Source organism: Hylobates moloch, unplaced genomic scaffold, assembly GCF_009828535.3.
Source record: "Hylobates moloch isolate HMO894 unplaced genomic scaffold, HMol_V3 SCAFFOLD_5, whole genome shotgun sequence".
NCBI classification, from domain to species: Eukaryota; Metazoa; Chordata; class Mammalia; order Primates; family Hylobatidae; genus Hylobates; species Hylobates moloch.
The window spans coordinates 91,896,667-91,913,415 of record NW_026652280.1 but is presented as its reverse complement, the minus strand read 5'-3'; the positions used below and the strand labels follow the sequence as shown (position 1 = coordinate 91,913,415).

Here is a 16,749-nt window from a genome sequence, read left to right as displayed (position 1 = left end):
CTCCAGCCTTCCCTCCCTCCCTCCAAGTCCCCCCATTCACCACGAAGGTTCCCTGAGCTGGGTCCTCTTCACCAACCTCCAGCTCCCACTGAGCCCCGACCCTCTCCAAAGTCCCCCGGAAGCTGAGGATGCATGGCGGCCCCCGTTTTCCCTCCCTCATCTCTCTCCAAGCCCCATCCTCCCATGAAACTCCTTTCTCCTCTGCCACTCTCAATTGGCCTCCTGTGTCTCCACAACCCTTTCCTGTCTGGAAGGCTGGTCCTGCTTGGGGTCCTGTCTAACCGCCTGTGCCTGACTGAACCCTTTCTCTCCCCAAACCTGTGTTCTGAACCCTGATCCCTGGAAAAGCCCAGCCCTCTGCAAGCCCCTCCCCTCTCCAGCCTAGTCCCCGCCCCTCATGCCTGGGCTGGCCCCTGGCACAGCGTTATCCACCGCACGCCAGGAACCCACAGCAAAAGGCTGATCTTAAATGATGTTGATAAACCCTAATGAGCAGGAGGGGTCATCAAGCATGAGGAGCCTCCTCCTCATCTCCTTGGGCACCCTGGCCACGCTCTCACTGGAGCCCACAGGCTGTGGGTGGACGGGGCCTGTCAGAGAACCAGAGTTCCGTTCTCCCTCCCCAACTCCCTCCTCCTTTCCAAGGGCCTGGCCCAGGGAAAACTGGACCCGGTGTCCTCAGACGGGGCCTGATCCCAGGCTGCGTGTGGCCTGTGTGCCATGCCCCCATGTCTCCCCAGCATCTGAGCTGGGCCTACCCGGCCAGCCACCACCTTCTGGGAGACCCTGACCTGCCACACAGCCTCTGCCCAGTGCTGCCCCAGTTTGCCCTGAAGGCCTCAGGCAGTGAGGAGGCCTCCATAGCAGGAGAGGGTTGCCTGGGCCCGAGGGGCCAGGGCCTGCCCAGGGTCCTGGGTAGGTGACAGGGGAGCCAGGGCCTGCTCCCGGCCTCAGGCCACCTTGGGGCTGCCTCTGAGGCCAGCAAACATCACTGAGAGGGAGCCAGGGGCCGCAGGGCAGAGCCAGGGCCCAGCCAAACTCGGCACAGCCAGCATTCATGTGACTGTGCTGGGCTCCCCAAGGGCCTGGGCTCCAGCATCCCCTCTGCTAGGGGTTTCTGGTTACAACCCAGTCTAGACAGGGGAAAATCCAGGCTCAGGGTCCAGTCACCAGCTAGAAAACCACGGAGGAACCTGGGGTCAGACTCCACGGCCCTGAGAATCCTGCCGGGCTGGAGGGAGCCCTCAGAGCAACCCCAGGGCAGCAGCCGTGAAGATGGGAGCTGGACGGAGCTGACAAGCTGCAGAGGGAGGGAGACGGGCAGAGTGGGACGGGGCAGGGACAACAGGGCACGGCTGCCTCCTTGCACCTCTGCCCTCCCGGGCCTCAGTGCACAAAGCATCTGATGACAGGACATTTGCCTCCCCAGAAGCCCTGCCAGGCCCCGCAGAGCTCTGCCCGGCTCTGCTCAGATTTCAGGCATGCCAAATGCTAGGCATGTGTTTCCAAGCCTCCGTGCCACCCTGGGTAAATGTTCTTGCTCCAGGTGTCTGCTGTGGCATGGCTCTGGAGTGCAAGCCCTGGAGCCCCTCGGGAGGAAGGCCAAGGCAGCCACCACCCTCAGGCGGAGGCATCAAGATAATGGCAAGTGTCACATCTGCCTCATCTTCTAACCCGTTGGGGTGGGGCTCGAGGGGGCTCTAAGTGACTCCAGAGCTACTGATCCCAAAAGGAACTCTGCTCCCACCACCACATGCCCACAAACTCCTACTTACCCATTAAAACCCCAGGGGCTGCTACCACTGCATCCGGGCACATGCTTCCAACCCCTCCCCTCCCAGCAGAAGAAGCGAACCGCGTTATCAGCCTGGGCATCTGTGACTGTGGCAACTGTGACCCCGGGCAGGCTTGCTTGGTGCCAGCTCGGCTCACTGCACACAAAGCCACTTCTAGGGCCTGGGAGGCAAGAAGGCCCAGCTAGGCCAGCCACCTACGCCACCTGGGGCCATTTATTTCCCAGGACAAGAGGGCTGAGGAGGGTGACTGGTAGTCCTGCTCTGATGGCCCCCGAGAGCAGAAATATCCTGTTCAAGTGCTGTGGCCGGCTGGGCCACCTCCCTGAAATCACTCCTCAAGGCTGGCACTCACACTAGACACCCTGAAGCCCCAGCCAAGGCCACATCCTGCCAGCCACTGCTCCAGACCTGGGAACAAGTTGGTCCCCGCTGGCCGACCAGGCTGGAGCCCATGGGCTGGGCAGGGCAGGGCAGGGGGCCATAGGCCCAGGGCACCCCAAATGCTTGTCCCGGTGCTGCCCTGAGTCAGCTGCCGCGCCGGCTTCGCACTACCCACCCCCCGTCCCCATCCCAGGTTGGAGCCACCCCTGAGCAAGCACAGAGCACACCAGCACAGAGGGAGCCAACAACTGTATTTCCACGTCAGCTGGGGCTCTCAGCCGCCCAAGGGGAGGACAGCAGAGGTCAGCTGCAGAGGAAGGCTGGCGCCAGCCCCCAATCCCAACCCCACCTCCAGGCCAATAAATGCCCCTGGGACAGGCTCAGTCCCAGGACCACCCTGCAGGCTCCACAAGGTGGGTTTTGTCCCCTCTCACTCCTTCCAGCTCATCCTCAGGCCTCTAGTGGCCTCATCCTCAATGGGCCAGGACACTGGACGGGGAAGGGTGGCAGAGCTCAGCTGGGCCCAAGCTGGGCAGAGGGCCCCTCAGGCAGGGCAGGTTTCCAAGGGAGGGCCCGGGAGGACGGCCTGGTGTGGGGTAGGGGCTCAGCCCAGTGGGTGCTAGTAGGGCTGGGGAGGGGACTCCCTGGAGATGAAGGGAGCCCCAGGATACACAAGCTCAGCTGCCAAGCTTGGGCGGGGTCTTCCAATGCGTGAAACAGATCTGTGCTTCAGATCAGCTCTATCCCCACCAAACAGATGGACAAACGGACAGGCAGGCAGCATTTCTGAACCCAGGGAGGGGAAAACCACAGAACAAAACAGCAAGTCGGGCTTGGGCCGCTGGCTTCCAGGGCGCCCAGGACAGTGGGCGGGGAGTGTGCAGGTGTGTGTCAGTGTGAGGGGGCCGCGGGGCCAGAGGCCTCCTACTCCGGGACTCTCCTCTGTTTCTGTACTGGCGCACGGACGGCTTGGGAACTAGAGGCGGGCAGCCTCGGCGAAGCCCACCCTGTTGTTGTCGCGGTCAAACACGGTGTAGTAGCGGCCGATGAAGACGTCACCCAGGATCCAGAGTGGCCCGCTGGGTGGTGGGATGTCCATGCCCATGAAGCCGCTCAGGCAGAGGGTCTTCCCGGCCTGCGACACCTGGGATGGCCCTGGTGGTCAGCACCCAGGCCTGGCACCACCCGCCCGCCCCCCCCACCTGTTGCCCGCTCACCTGGAGCGTGCGCCCCCTCACCGCCCGCTCACCTGGGGCGTGTGGCACCCCATTGCCTGCTCACCTTGAGCGTGTAGTCCTCTGGGGACAGCTTGTAGCCTTTGCCTCCCAGCTTCAGTGTAATCGCGGGCAGGGTGGACACCTTCTCACAGGGGATCATGTACTAAGAGGGGTCACAGCAGTGTCAGGGTGGTAGAGGTGGCCTTGGGGCTCCCCCTGCCAGCCCCAGCCCCAGCCCCAGCCCCCGGCGCTCACCTCGCCCTGGATCAGCGGCACGGCCCCGATGGCCTTCTGCAGCTCGCGCACCTCATCCACGGGGCCCACCATGAGGGAAGTGCCTGTGTCCACAATGGCCTCACAGCCCTCCTTGCACAGGGTCAGCCCACTGGCCACCTCCACTCTGCGGGGAGTCAGGGCGTGAGGCCCCTGCCCGGACTGGAGTGTGCCCTGGGGGCCCAGTGCCCCTCCCTGGGAGCCCCTCCCCTGGCTGGGCTGCATTCTCCTCCTCTCAGGGCTCCTGGATGCACAGGGAGCTGTAAGCCCTCCAGGGCGAAGGGTGGGAGAGGAGACCCAGAGTGGTAGAGGGGGTGGGAGACCCTCAGGTGGTGGTGAGAGGGATGGAGGGGATGGAGGAGCATAGAGGGATGGAGGGGCAAAGAGGGATGGAGGGGATGGAGGGATGGAGGGGATGGAGGGGCATAGATGGAGGGGATGGAGGGGCATAGAGGGATGGAGGGGATGGAGGGGCATGGAGAGATGGAAGGGATGGAAGGGATGGAGGGGATGAAGGATCATGGAGGGTCATGGAGAGTCACAGAGGGATGAGGGGATGGAAGGATGGACAGATAGACAGACAGAAGAGATGGTGGGTCATGGAGAGTCACAGAGGCATGGAGGAAATGGAGGGATGGAGGGATGGAGGGGATAGAGGGGATGGAGGCGATGGGGGGCATGGAGGGGCATGGAGGACTGGTCCGACCCCATCTCTTTCTTGCCCAGCTCCACTACTCCCCACATGCAACCCCCGCCTGCAGAACCGCGGTCCTCCAGGGTCCCCACACGCCACCCCCACCCACAGAACCCCGGGGAGCCGACTGCAGCCACTACTCACTGGTCCAGGTGGACCTGCCAGTAGGCCTTGCGGGTGACATTCAGGTAGGACAGAGAACCCTTGTAATACTTGGAGTCTGTGCCACCCAGCATCAGCTCACCCCCAGGCTGCGCATCTGGGTCCCTAGGAGGAAAAGGAAGGGAGGAGTCAGCTGCCACTCCACCCCGCAAGCACAAGAGTGCCAGGTCAGGAGTAAGGGGGTGAATGTGGCAATCAGGGAGAGCTTCCTGAAGGAGGAGCCTTTCTGAACCTGTAGGGATGGAAAGGCCCAGAAGGCAGGAGGAGGGAGGGACTCCCTTCTTCCCGGGGTGGGGCTGCTCTGCGTGGGCCCAGCCTGGCCCAGAAGAGGTTTTCCTCAACCCTCAGGTTCTCCTGGTCTGCTCAGGAGCCAAGGTTCAGCCAGACATCAGGGTCAAGGCTGGAGGCAGACAAGGAAGTGAACACCAGGAGCCCAGTGGGGAGGACCCTGTCTGTCTGTCTGTCTGGAAGAAAAACCAAGGAAGGCTTCCAGGAGGAGGTGATGGCACAATCTGGGAAGTTGGGATGGCTGGTTCTGGCCGCAGGGCCTCTGCACTGGCTGCTCCTGGGAATACCCTCCACCTGCATCCTCGAGCCACGTCCGCTCATCTCCCCCTCATTCAGACCACTGATGGCCAGCAAAGGTGCTTCTGGGCAGGAACGCACTGCACTTCCTAGGACCTGCAGCCCATGTCGCCCAGGTTCGTTTCTAAACATTGCTCAAGTACAAGCTTTCAACGCAGCAAATCCTGCTGGTCCCGTTAGAGAAGCTCTCCGTGTCTGGGGCGGTTCTGCTCTCCCACCAGGGCATCTGCAGCTAAGCTGGCCACCATTCTGCTGCCCATCACTCGAGGCAGCACCAGGCCTGACCCAGTCCTCCCAGCACCGCTCGGGGCCTCCGCCCTCCTCCAGCCTCCTCCGCCATCGTCTCCTGTCAACACCTCTGCAATCCCAAGTGTAGAAACCTGATCAGCGCCTCCCATCCCTCCTCTCCTCACCAAACATGCTTTCAGAAGCCCTCAGACCCTCCCTCCTGCCTGGCTTCACTTCTTGCCCAAGCTACTGCCTTGAGACTACATCTGGGCACTCACAACTGTGTGCGCCTCCCCCACCTGGGCACTCAGTCTGTGTGCCCCTCCCTCCACCTGGCACTCATGCCTGTGTATCCCTCCCCCGACCTGGGTACTCATACTGTGTGCCCCTCACCCACATGGGTATTCACACTATGTGCTCCTCCCCCCACCGGGCACTCACACTGTGTGCCCCCCCCAACCTGGGCACTCAGTGTGCCCCTCCCCCCACCTGGGCACTCACCGTGTGCCCCTCCCCCACCTGTCATTCACACTGTGTGCCCCTCCCCCACCTGGGTACTCACACTGTACACCCCTCCCCCACCTAGGCACTGTGTGCCCCTCCCCCCACATGGGTACTCACACTGTGTACCCCTCCCCCACCTGTCACTCACACTGTGTGCCCCTCCCCCCACCTGGGTACTCACACTGTGTACCTCTCCCCCGACCTGGGCACTCATACTGTGTGCCCCTCCCTCCACCTGGGCACTCACACTGTGTGCCCCTCCCCTACCTGTCACTCACACTGTGTACCCCTCCCCCCACCTGGGCACTCACACGGTGTACCCCTCCCCCCACCTGGGTACTCACACCATGTGCTCCTCCCCCCACCCTGGGCACTCAGTCTGTGTACCCATCCCCCACATGGGCACTCATGCTGTGTGCCCCCTCCCCCACATGAACACTCACACCTGTGTGCCCCTCCCCCACATGGGCATTCATGCCTGTGTCCCCCTCCCTGATCTGGGCACTCATGCCTGCATGCCCTCTTGCCCTCAGGGTACCCCCTTTTCACCTCACTGCCTCCCCTGTGCCCCAAGGCTACCAGGGAAATGGTCCAGCCAGTTCACCTGTGTCCTGGCCTCTAGTGAGCAGCTTAGCCCTGGGTGTTGCTAAGGAGTATTCACTGCCCAGGCAAGGGGCAGAGCAAAGAGGCCCGGCCAGCCCTACAGCTGGAATTCTGCCAGAAGTGCCCCAAGGTCAGGGGTCAGGCCCAGAGACTCCAAGTGCCAAGTGAGCCACGTACGTGAGGTAAATCTGCCCCTGTCGGCCCTGGAAAGTGTGGGGCAGTGACCAGGCGCAGCTCACGGCAGGAGGCCGCTGGCTGACACGCTGCCTACCCCCAAAACAAAAGCCCCCAACCCCCAGCCACCCCTCTTACGTGGAACCCTCCACTCAGGTCTGCCCGAGAAGAGGAAACTAACTGAGGCTGAGGTCCCCTTCCCAAGGTCACCTGACCATGAGTCACCCATGCTGGAGCAGCGGCTGCAGGTGGGGGCCGTGGGGGAGAACCCTTTTCCCAGAAGGAAGGGCCCCCATGTTCCTCCTCGAGGGCAGCCAGCACCTGCTGGGGACGCCCACAGAGCTGCTTGCCGCGTGGTGCTGGGGACCCATACCCACCCAAGGTCACCTCCCCGGGGATCCCCAGTCCCCTGGGCACCACGTCCCCTCTCCACCATCAGCAACCCTGGGACCAGGACCACATGTGCCCATCACCAGGTCCGGGGACCAATGGGCCGACTGAACCAAGAGGAACTGCCATGACCCCTGACCTGCATCCATTCTCATAGGGAGGCCCAGCTGCCAACGTCCCAGGACCCACAGCCTGGCCCGAGCCTCTCCCACTGGGAGACCCCGGCCAAACAGCTTTCTCCGTGATGCCGCTTACTCCTCTGCGGCCAACCCCTGCCCCCCCGGATGCCCTGAGGTCAGAGGTGAGGAGCTCTGGCCACAGCAACAGGAAGGGGGCAGCACTGAGTGCGGGTGCCTAGAAGGCTCCCAGTCCAGCCCCGCCCTGCCTCCCAGCAACGCTGAGCGAGAGGGAATCCACGCGCCCACCTGTTCAGGTAGAAGGAGAAGATGTTCTGGTCCACCAGCTTCTGCTGCATCAGGTTGTCGAAGACCGGCAGCACGTTGTTGACGGAGATGCGGGGATAGGCCATGCCCAGGATGCCGTCGAACTTGGCTGCGATGAAGGTGATGCCTGGCTGCTTGGTGGCCTCCCCGAAGACCTGCCTCTCCACTTTGACACTGCCCAGGGCAGAGGCTGACGATGCTGACTGGCAGGGCACCTGCAGGCCAGGGCAGGGTCAGTGGGCAGCAGACAGGCTGAGCCCTACACCCCTCCCTGAGCATGAGGCTACAAAACCCAGCTCAATGGATGCCCATCTCACACACGACGGGGCCCAGAGGGCCCAGAAGAAAGGGCGGGAAACCCTGAGCTGAACACTGCTGGGGATGGGGACACGGGGTATAGTGGGGCCCTCTTCATAGGAGTCATCAGGGCTTGGTTTAACGAGATGGGAACCAGGCAGGAGCACAGACGGGCAGACCCCTTGCTCCTCTCCCTGCTCTGACCTCTTGTTCCCACCACCAATGACAGGCAGGTCCTGCTCCTGCCCTCAGTGCTGGGAACAAGAGACAGCCTGGGCCAGAGCCCCAGAGACGGGGAACCTGCCGACCCCATCCCAAACTCACAGCCATGCTGCCCCCTTCCCCTTCTCTGCCTGTCCCCTCCCCCAGCCCTGGATGAGGCTGCAGAGAGAGAACACGGCCAGAGCAGGATGTGGGAACAGAACGACAGCTTGAGGCTGACACGGGGCAGAGGGGGTGGAAGAGGGCAGACGGGGCAATTTCCTGTTGAGGCTGAGCAGGGCCCAGACAGGAGGGCTCTGAGGAGCCCCGTGTGCAGACCTGGACTCCAGCCCAGCAGGGACTGTTAGGAGCAGCTCCAGCTGGAGGAAGGGGCCTCTTCCTGGGTCCCTGGGCCTGCAGGGCGGCCCTGCTGCCCTCCTGGCCCGCTCCAGAGCTGGGGGCTGTGTCACTGTCCTATAACTCCTGAACCACTTGCGGCCTGGCCCACCCCCAGCAGACAGCTCTGAGGTGAGAACTCACTGAGGCCCAGGCAGGGTGACAAGGGCCAGCTCACTCTCTCCTTGGGCAGGGAGTTGCTCTGCACAGGGCCCTGAGGATGGTGGAGTGCAGGCGGGGCCCCCAACAGCCACTGCTACTTCCCCTCCCTCGCCCTCCCAGGCTCCTGCAGGTGACTCTCCGCCAGCAGCCCCCACAGCAGGTTCCTGGCACATCCTCCCAACCCCAAGCCTCCCCAGGCCCTCGGCCTGCTGCAGGGACCCTGTGCAGCCCCAGGTCCAGCCCTCAACACCTGCTGGCACCTCAAACCCAATGTGCCAAAAAGAGCCCAATCAATCTGCCCTGTCCTCCCTCCCACTCATTGTGGCCTGACTCCGGGGACCCCTGCCCCTGTACCCCCTGGGTTTGAGGCTGTCCCTCCAGCCTGCACACGACCAGGCCCATTCCCAGGCCCCTCCTCACCCTGCTGACTGCCCCGGCCACCTGAGGGCTGGGGTTGGGCTGGGATCACCGAGCCCCCCCTTTCAACCACACACCCACGGTGGGTGAACCCCACACCCTGGCACCCTTGAGTCCTGGGAAAGGCCCCAGAGGGACTCACCGACACGGTGTCCTGGCTCAGGTACCCGGAGAGGCTGCCCGAGCCATAGTGGATGTCAAACGAGGTGCCATTCTTCACGTAGGTGCTGGACTTGTCGCTGTTGTACTTGTGGTGGATCCCTGCCCCGGGCGACAAGGGGGCCCGCCGGTCATCCCGCAGCCCACGCCATGGCCATGGCCCTCCCATCCCCCTGCAATCTACCATGGAGCCCACACCATCCCCCAAGCTGCCTCCCCAGGGTGGGATTTGGAGGGGATCTGAGGCCCACCATCATGCCAGAGCCCCAGGACTGTGGGCTGTGACCCCGGGCCTCCCTCCCAGCCACAGCTGGCTCCCTCTGCAGCCACCCCAGCCCCAGCGCTGCTGAGAGCAAGACCACAGCTGGTGGTTCACCCAGAAAGCCAGTGGCTGGAGCAGGGTGGAGGGCTGGCCTGGCTCATGGGGCCAAGAGGCAGGAGAAGTGCGTTGCCCAAGTGATTCCTGAGTCAGCCCTGCGGCGACATCCCCAAAGGGCAGGACCTGGGCGACGGGGCCGGGGTGTGTGACTCACAGCAAGCGATGTCCAGCAGTTTGCAGTGGACGGAGGGGACCCACAGGTTGGAGGAGCCCGTGTCGAAGACGACCGTGAAGCACTGGGGGGGCGTCCCAATGCCAATCTCCCCGTAGTACTGGGCCTGGCAGGGGACAGGGTCCCTCAGAGATGGGAGAGGGGGCCCCATCTCCCCACTGGGCCTCAGAAGGCCCGGCTGTCCCCAGAGCCAAGCCCTGAAGGCCCATGCTGGAGGGAGGGGCATCATGGGGCCCACAGCTGCCAACAGCCACCCACTCCCACTTGCTCAGCCTACAAGGAAGATGGGCCAGGTCCCCAGCCCTCGGTCCTAATGCCCACAGGTGCTTGGGGTATCCAGACCCCTAGGTTCTGACACCTACCCCTGCTTAATACGTGGTGAGACTGAGGACTTCCCCACAAAAAACAAGGCCAGAGGTCAAGCCAGGGTGGGGACAGACGTGGCCCTCGGCCTGAGCCCCGGGTGCAGGAAAGCCCAGCCTGGAAGGCTCCCCTGGTGGCCCGCGGTCCAGGGCCTGAAAAAGGAAGTGACTTCCTCCCCAGGTTGGGGCCATGTCAGGGTCTGATTCTGGGTGTCTCAGTGCCTGCCCTGCCCTCCAGGGTGAACTCCAAGCCTAGAGGGCTTAGAGGGGTTCAGCTGGTCAAGGGGAGAAGGTAAGCCTTAGAGTCACTGCCTGCCCAGCAACCCTGCCTTAATGGCCCAGGGCCTCAGTTTCCCTGTGTGTACACAGGGATAGCAGGGGCAGGTGGGGGTGCTGACTCCGGGATCAGGCAAGTACAAGGGGTCCCATGCCCACTGAGCCTCTCAGGAGGCAGAGAGTAAGAGGGTCCTGGAGTTTGGGGTCGCCTGGGTGCCCGCTTCCCCCAGGATTGGAGCCTGGGCCACCGTCAGCCACCAGATTCCTGGCACCAGCCCAGCCCAGTGTTTCTCCAACTGCCTGGCTTCACGGAGCAGCAGCAGCTGCTGACTCATGGCCCCACGGAAGTGACCACTGGCAGGGGGAGACTCAGCAAATCTCCATGTGTGCATGTGCATGTGTGTGCACGCATGCATCTGCTTGCTCACGCACTAGGGCGATCAGGAACTGACCAGTTGGGACCAGGCACACAGCGCCTGGTTCCCCCCAGTTCCCCCCTGGCCCAGTCACATGCCTGTGAGTCTTGGGCTTCCTGTCACAGCCAGGACTCGGGCCAAGCAGGACAGAGGGCAAGGCCCCCCCCACAGTGGGCCAGAGCCCCGAGGCTGGACAGCAGGCTCTGGCCTCGAACTGACCCCACAGAGCTGGGACGAGGCTGACCAAGCCCCAGCTTGCTAGGTGGCTTCCAGAGTGCTCCACCTTGGATGCTGCTTCCCCCTGAAGGAGTAGTGGGCACAGGAGGGGCTGCTGCGAGAGGAAGAAGATGGGGAGGGGCTGGGGAGGCCACGAGTCACCATAGGCCTCCCAGCAGGACAGCGGTAAAAGGCTCCAGGGCAGCCGGCCACACTCAGGCAGGCCCAAGGACCGCCCCCACAGGTGAGCTAGCACCAAGGCCCAAGGCCACCCCCAATCACCCTCCCAGGCCCGAGCAGGACCAAGACCCTGCAACGACGGGGGCCAGTGGCAGGAGGTTCCAGGATGGGGAAGAGAGGAGTGTGGCTGAGCCTGGGCGCCACCGTGGCCAGGTGAGCCACTCAAACTGCGCTGCTGAGAACAGGAGGCGGAGTGTTCCCCACACTCCACGGAGCTCTCCTGACAGTGGCTCCGCTTGCAGCAGGGCTGAGATCCATACTCACGTCCATGTAGTTTTTCAGCACCTCGGGGACCGGCCCCTCGGTCACGGCCGGCAGCGCCTGGGAGTACTTCGAGCTGGGGCCTTTGGCGATCAGGTCCTCCACAGAGCCCCCCACCTCCGACATGGTCCGGCGGATGGACGTGAACTTGTGCAGCGGGATCCTGTCAACCAGGGGTCGGGGCATATCAGGGAGGCCCTCCGGCCTGCCGGCCGAGGCCGCCAACACTGCACATCCACCTGGAGGCCCCTGGGGAATCTCAGAGTCGCCACAGCCAAAACCAAATTCCTGCCCGTCACCTGGAAACTGCTGGCCCAGCTCCCCCAAGTTAGTGAATGGCAACCCATTGCCCCCTCCAGGTTGCACAGGCCACAGTCCTAAGAAGTGGTCACCCGCCACCCACCTCAGCCCCACACACCCAAACTGGGGGCCAGTGTGCCCACCCCTCCTCTCCTCAGCCATTCTAGAGGCTCCAAAGCCCCCAAGGGTCTCCCATCCTCCCTCTGCACCTGCGCTGGTCTCTTCCAGGATGGTGGCCAGCATGTCTGCTCAGGGTGCTGGCGGGTACCTGTCACTCCTGCCCAAAGTGCTCTGAGGCAGCCCACTGTACCCAGCCCCCATACCTGCTCTCCACCCCCAGACACCTACATGAAGATGGCCCCACCTCCAGGCTGGCACTGGCAGCTCTGCCTGACCTTCTGGGTGGCCTCCTCTGGCCATCAGATGGGCCCTGTACACCACCTCCAGAAGCCCTCCTTGACTACCTGTCCTCCTCCACATGGACCCTGTGGCTGCCCGGTGCCCTCATCCCACACCCGTTCCTGTGCATCCGCCCCTCTCCTCACTCCATGCGGCTCCACAAAGTCCAGGACTGCACCTGGGGCCTTAGAGGCTTCTGTGCTCCCCCACCCACCGCCCTGCCTCCCCGGACAGCTGCACTCAGGGTACCCCTCCAGAGTCCTGTCACCCAGCACACCGCCGGCCAGGGTGCAGGAGGGAGCTCCAGACTGAGGTCAGGGGTCCTGAGTTCTATACCCAGGAAGCGAGTAACAGAGAGAGGGGTCCCTGCCCCTCCCCCAGGGCCACTGGCCTTCCCCTTGGTGTGAACCGACTCCCTGTTCCAAGGAAGCTCCCCTGGGCTTTTAATCACTTAGATAAAACCTCTCCCCTGCCCCAGGGACTTGAGAGTTCAAGGTCATAGCCGGCTTTTCCTGGCTTGCCAAGGGCGTGGTCCGGGAAGATGAAATTATTGCCTAAGAGCTGGTGGGTTGGAAGAGCCCCAGGTTCTGTCCTGGGGGAGGGACACGCCCTCCAGGGACCCAGGAAGCAGGTGTAATAGTATCAGTCGCACAAGAGCTGGAATCAGGTGAGGGCTTGGATTCAGCTACCCTTCCCTCCAAGAAGCCCCAGCATCCTTTCCCCTCTGCTGTGTCCACCCTCCTTGGAGAGGGGAGGCCTGTGGATAGGCTGGCAAGGTCAAGGCAGGCTCAGGCTTGTGGCTACTCCCCAACAACGACTTTAATTGGGGCTACCCGCCCCCGGGCCGTTCCCCACAGCCTTTGGTGAGGCTCAGTCCTACCCAGCCCACTGCTCCTACTGGCCCAGCCAGCTCCAGCCGCTGCAGCCTTCTGACCTCACCCACCTGCCCAAGGGCAGTGGACCCATTGCAGATCCCAGGTCTCCCACAAAGGCCCAGAGCAAGGGTGGGGCAGGTGCCCAATAGGATGGGTCAGCATACCCCTCCTGGGAATGCAGGCTGCCTTGCAAGGGCTGGGGAGGGGGTCAAGGAAGCAGACTGCAGCATGGCCCTCCTCTGCCCAGCTGGTCAGGCATGGCCGGGCCCCATCCCATCCAGGCCCAATCAGTGGCCTCACCTGGCACAGGGGATCGGCCTGAGGAGCGTGTGGGCCTTACTGCAGCACAGCCCCAGGCCCGGGGTGGGTAAGCCGGCCCACTCCCCATGCCTCCTGCTCTCTCAGGGACATGGGAACTCCTAGGGTCTCGAGGGGCCTCCCAGCCCAGGGCCTGTGATAACAGCTGCCGGAGCAAACTTTTAAAGCCCCCAGTTCACAGGTGGTAAAGGGGTCCCTAAGGAAATGGACTCGCCCAGACTCGGGGGCTCTGGGGCCTGCACCTAGGTCTCCAGCAACAGGGGCGCTCAGTACAGACCCCAATTCCACCTGCCCCGAATGAGCACTACCTCCCCCCGCCCCGCCCCGTCTCCAGGGAGGCTGCGGTCAGTCTGCAGTCCTCAAGGTACAACCCAGGGTGGCATGGGGGAGAGGCATCTGGGGCCTCTGCCCCGAGTCCCCTGCACCTCCGGAGCCCGGCGCCCCGTAGGCGGGTGGTCCGTGCAGGAGGCCGCGCAGGGCGGCACAGGTGCATTCCAGCGCGGGGGGCGCAAGGGGCTCGTGGGGGCCGCAGGGGAGCGCGAAAGTCACCGCAGGCCCCGGGACCTCGGCGCCGCGACCCCTGCCCGTCCCTGAGCCCCGGCCCCTGAGGCTTCACCTGACGAGCGCCGCGGTGGGTGCAGCCAGCAGGCAGAGGGCGAGCAGCAGAAGACTGGAGGGCTGCATGGCGGCGGCGGAGGCGGGGTCGGAGAGGGTCGCCGAGGCCGCGCGCTTATAGCCGGGATGACGGCGCAGTTGGGCCGGATCAGCTGACCCGCGTGTTTGCACCCGGGCCGGTCACGTGGGCGCGGCCGGCGTGCGCGGGGCGGGGCGGAGCGGGGCCTGGCCTGGGCGGGGCGACCTCGGCGCACGCGCACAGCGCCCGGGGTGGGGGGTGCGCCTGCCGCGCCCACCGCTCCCGCCGCCCGCGCTGGCTCCCGCGCCAGCGGGGCCAGCCCGGCCCAAGTTCTGGGGTCTGGAGGATTCCCGTTTCGGCCTGGCCCGGGGTCGTGGGGCGGCCCACCCTGGAGGGCCCCGCGGGGTGACCCCTGTCCCGGCCGCCGCGGCCGTCCCCGCGTCCAGGCCTGCGCGGGGCGCTGCGCCGTGGGCTCCTGCACCTGCTCCTCCCGGCGCCCCCTCGTCCCCCTCCGAGACGCTCCCAGACATCCTCTCTGGAAGCCTCTTGCAAACCAAGGTTAAATTCAAAGTCCTCAGCCCACCTAATGGACCCTCCGCTCCTCTACAGGGCTTCCAGAGAAACCTGGAAAACCAGCTCAGGCCCTGCCGCAAAGGGGGTCGGACCTGCTCCGCCCTCTCCCTCTGGGCGCTGTGCTTAGAGACTCAGGCCTTACCGATGGCTCTGTAGTCTCCAGATCCCGAATTCCAACCTCACACTGGCACAGCCTCACGTGGCAGACAGCAGGCCCGAAGGCAGGCAAAGTATTCCACCCTAAAATACATTCCTTTCACATGTTTCGATATGGCCTTGCACAGCTGTCTCTTGAGGGGGCGAAATTCGCGTTTTCTAGAGAAGCTCCTTCCCTTAGGAGGTCGGGCACCTTTTATCCACTCACGTCAACTCTTTTTTTTTTTTTTTTTGAGACAGAATCTCGCTGTGTGGCCCAGGCTGGAGTGCAGTGGCATGATCTCGGCTCACTGCAAGCTCTGTCTCCTGAGTTCAAGCAATTCTCCTGCCTCAGCCTCCTGAGTAGCTGGGGTTACAGGCGCGTGCTACCACGCCTGGCTTATATATATAGATAGATAGATAGATAGATAGATAGATAGATAGATAGATGATAGATAGATAGATAGACACGTATCTATATATATTCACACACGTATCTATATATATACACACGTATATATATACACACGTATATATATACGTATATATATACACACACGTATATATACACACACATATAATGTATATATACACAGGTATATATATACACGCATATATATACATATACATATATGTGTATATGTATACATATATATACATATACATATGTGTATATGTATACATATATATATACACATATATATGTGTATATATGTTTTGTATTTTTAGTAGAGATGGTGTTTCACCATGTTGGCCAGGCTGGTCTCGAACTCCTGACCTCAGATGATCTGCCTGCCTCAGCCTTCCAAAGTGCTGGGATTACAGGCCTGAGTAATCCCACTTCAACTCTTTAGGCAAAACATAACTCTTCCAACCACTTGCCAATCAGGAAATCTTTGAATCCTCTGTGACCTTGAAGCTGCCCCTGCCAACCCTGTTTCTAGGCTGAACTGATGTATGTCTTACATATGTTGATTTATGTTTTTGGCCTGTAACATCTGTCTCTGTAAAATCCGTAAAACCAGGCCGGGCATAGTGACTGTTGCCTATAATCCCAGCATACTCGGAGGCCAAGGTGGGAGCATTGCTTGAGCCAAAGAGCTTGAGATCAGCCTGGGCAATATGGCGAGACCCTGTCTCTACAGAAAAAAACTGAAAATTAAAAAAAAAAGTATAAAGCCAAGCTGTTACCCACCCACCTTGCTCACATATTCTCAAGACCTGCTGAGGCGGTTTCACAGGTCATAGTCCTCACATTTGCTCAGAATAAATATCTTCAAATATTTTATAGTGTTTGGCTTTTTTTCATCAACACTCCCTATACCCAGGGTACCCAGATGGACCTCATCCTTACTCTCAAGTGTTCCCTGCCCAAGCGCCCACTCTCCACCTCCTCAGAGCAGCACCTCACTGGGCCCTGCCCTGGCCACCCTGGGCCCTCCTCCCTTGACCCAGACTTGCCCATCTCCAATGTGGCACCATCCCTGGAACCCCATCTCTAACATGGCACCATCCCTGGAACCCCGTCTTCAACATGGCACGGTCCCTGGAACCCCATCTCTAACGTGGCACCGTCCCTGGAACCCTGTCTTCAACGTGGCACCATCCCTGGAACCCCATCTCTAACGTGGCACCGTCCCTGGAACCCCGTCTTCAACGTGGCACCATCCCTGGAACCCCATCTCTAACGTGGCACCGTCCCTGGAACCCCGTCTTCAACGTGGCACGGTCCCTGGAACCCCATCTCTAACGTGGCACAGTCCCTGGAGGCCCGTCTCCAACGTGGCACTGTCCCTGGAGGCCCCGACCTCAAAGCTGAGCAGTGGAACCAGGTCAGAAACTGGGTCTGCCGACACTGAGCCTGCAGAGGCCATGGTGACATTTGCCCTAGGACTTCACCATTCTCGTGTGCCCTGGTCCTGCGTGGCATGGGGGACTGAATTAGGCCTGTTGGAGGGGAGGGCCCGGTCATTCCGCAGATGCTCTGGAGCACGCAGCCAGGTGGGAGGTGCGCTTGCTCTAAGTAGGAAAGGGATATTGGGACAAATCATTTAAGACAGGTCCAAGTCACACAGGACATGGAGCCAGGGGATGTGCTAAACAGCGACCTC

The 16,749-nt window shown here is 62.2% G+C and overlaps 1 protein-coding gene across 1 annotated transcript; it reads right to left on the bottom strand.

Moving 5' to 3' along the window:
- Positions 1 to 2,411: 2,411 nt before the first annotated feature.
- On the bottom strand, positions 2,412 to 14,094 carry CTSD (cathepsin D). The gene is made up of 9 exons (XM_032153849.2): positions 13,913 to 14,094; positions 11,408 to 11,567; positions 9,616 to 9,739; positions 9,066 to 9,184; positions 7,433 to 7,665; positions 4,506 to 4,628; positions 3,650 to 3,794; positions 3,459 to 3,557; positions 2,412 to 3,321 (listed from the first exon to the last, which is right to left on the bottom strand). The coding sequence occupies exons 1-9, from the start codon at positions 13,978 to 13,980 to the stop codon at positions 3,154 to 3,156; spliced, it is 1,239 nt and encodes a 412-aa protein (XP_032009740.1). The 5' UTR covers positions 13,981 to 14,094; the 3' UTR covers positions 2,412 to 3,153.
- Positions 14,095 to 16,749: the final 2,655 nt, after the last annotated feature.

Excerpts from the sequence above, each read along its gene's own strand:
- CTSD (XM_032153849.2), bottom strand. The coding sequence starts at position 13,980 with ATGCAGCCCTCCAGTCTTCTGCTGCTCGCCCTCTGCCTGCTGGCTGCA. Across the intron at positions 7,666-9,065 it reads TGAGCCAGGACACCGTGTCG|GTGCCCTGCCAGTCAGCATC; the intron begins GTGAGTCCCTCT and ends CCTGGCCTGCAG. Across the intron at positions 3,558-3,649 it reads TGCCGCTGATCCAGGGCGAG|TACATGATCCCCTGTGAGAA; the intron begins GTGAGCGCCGGG and ends GACCCCTCTTAG.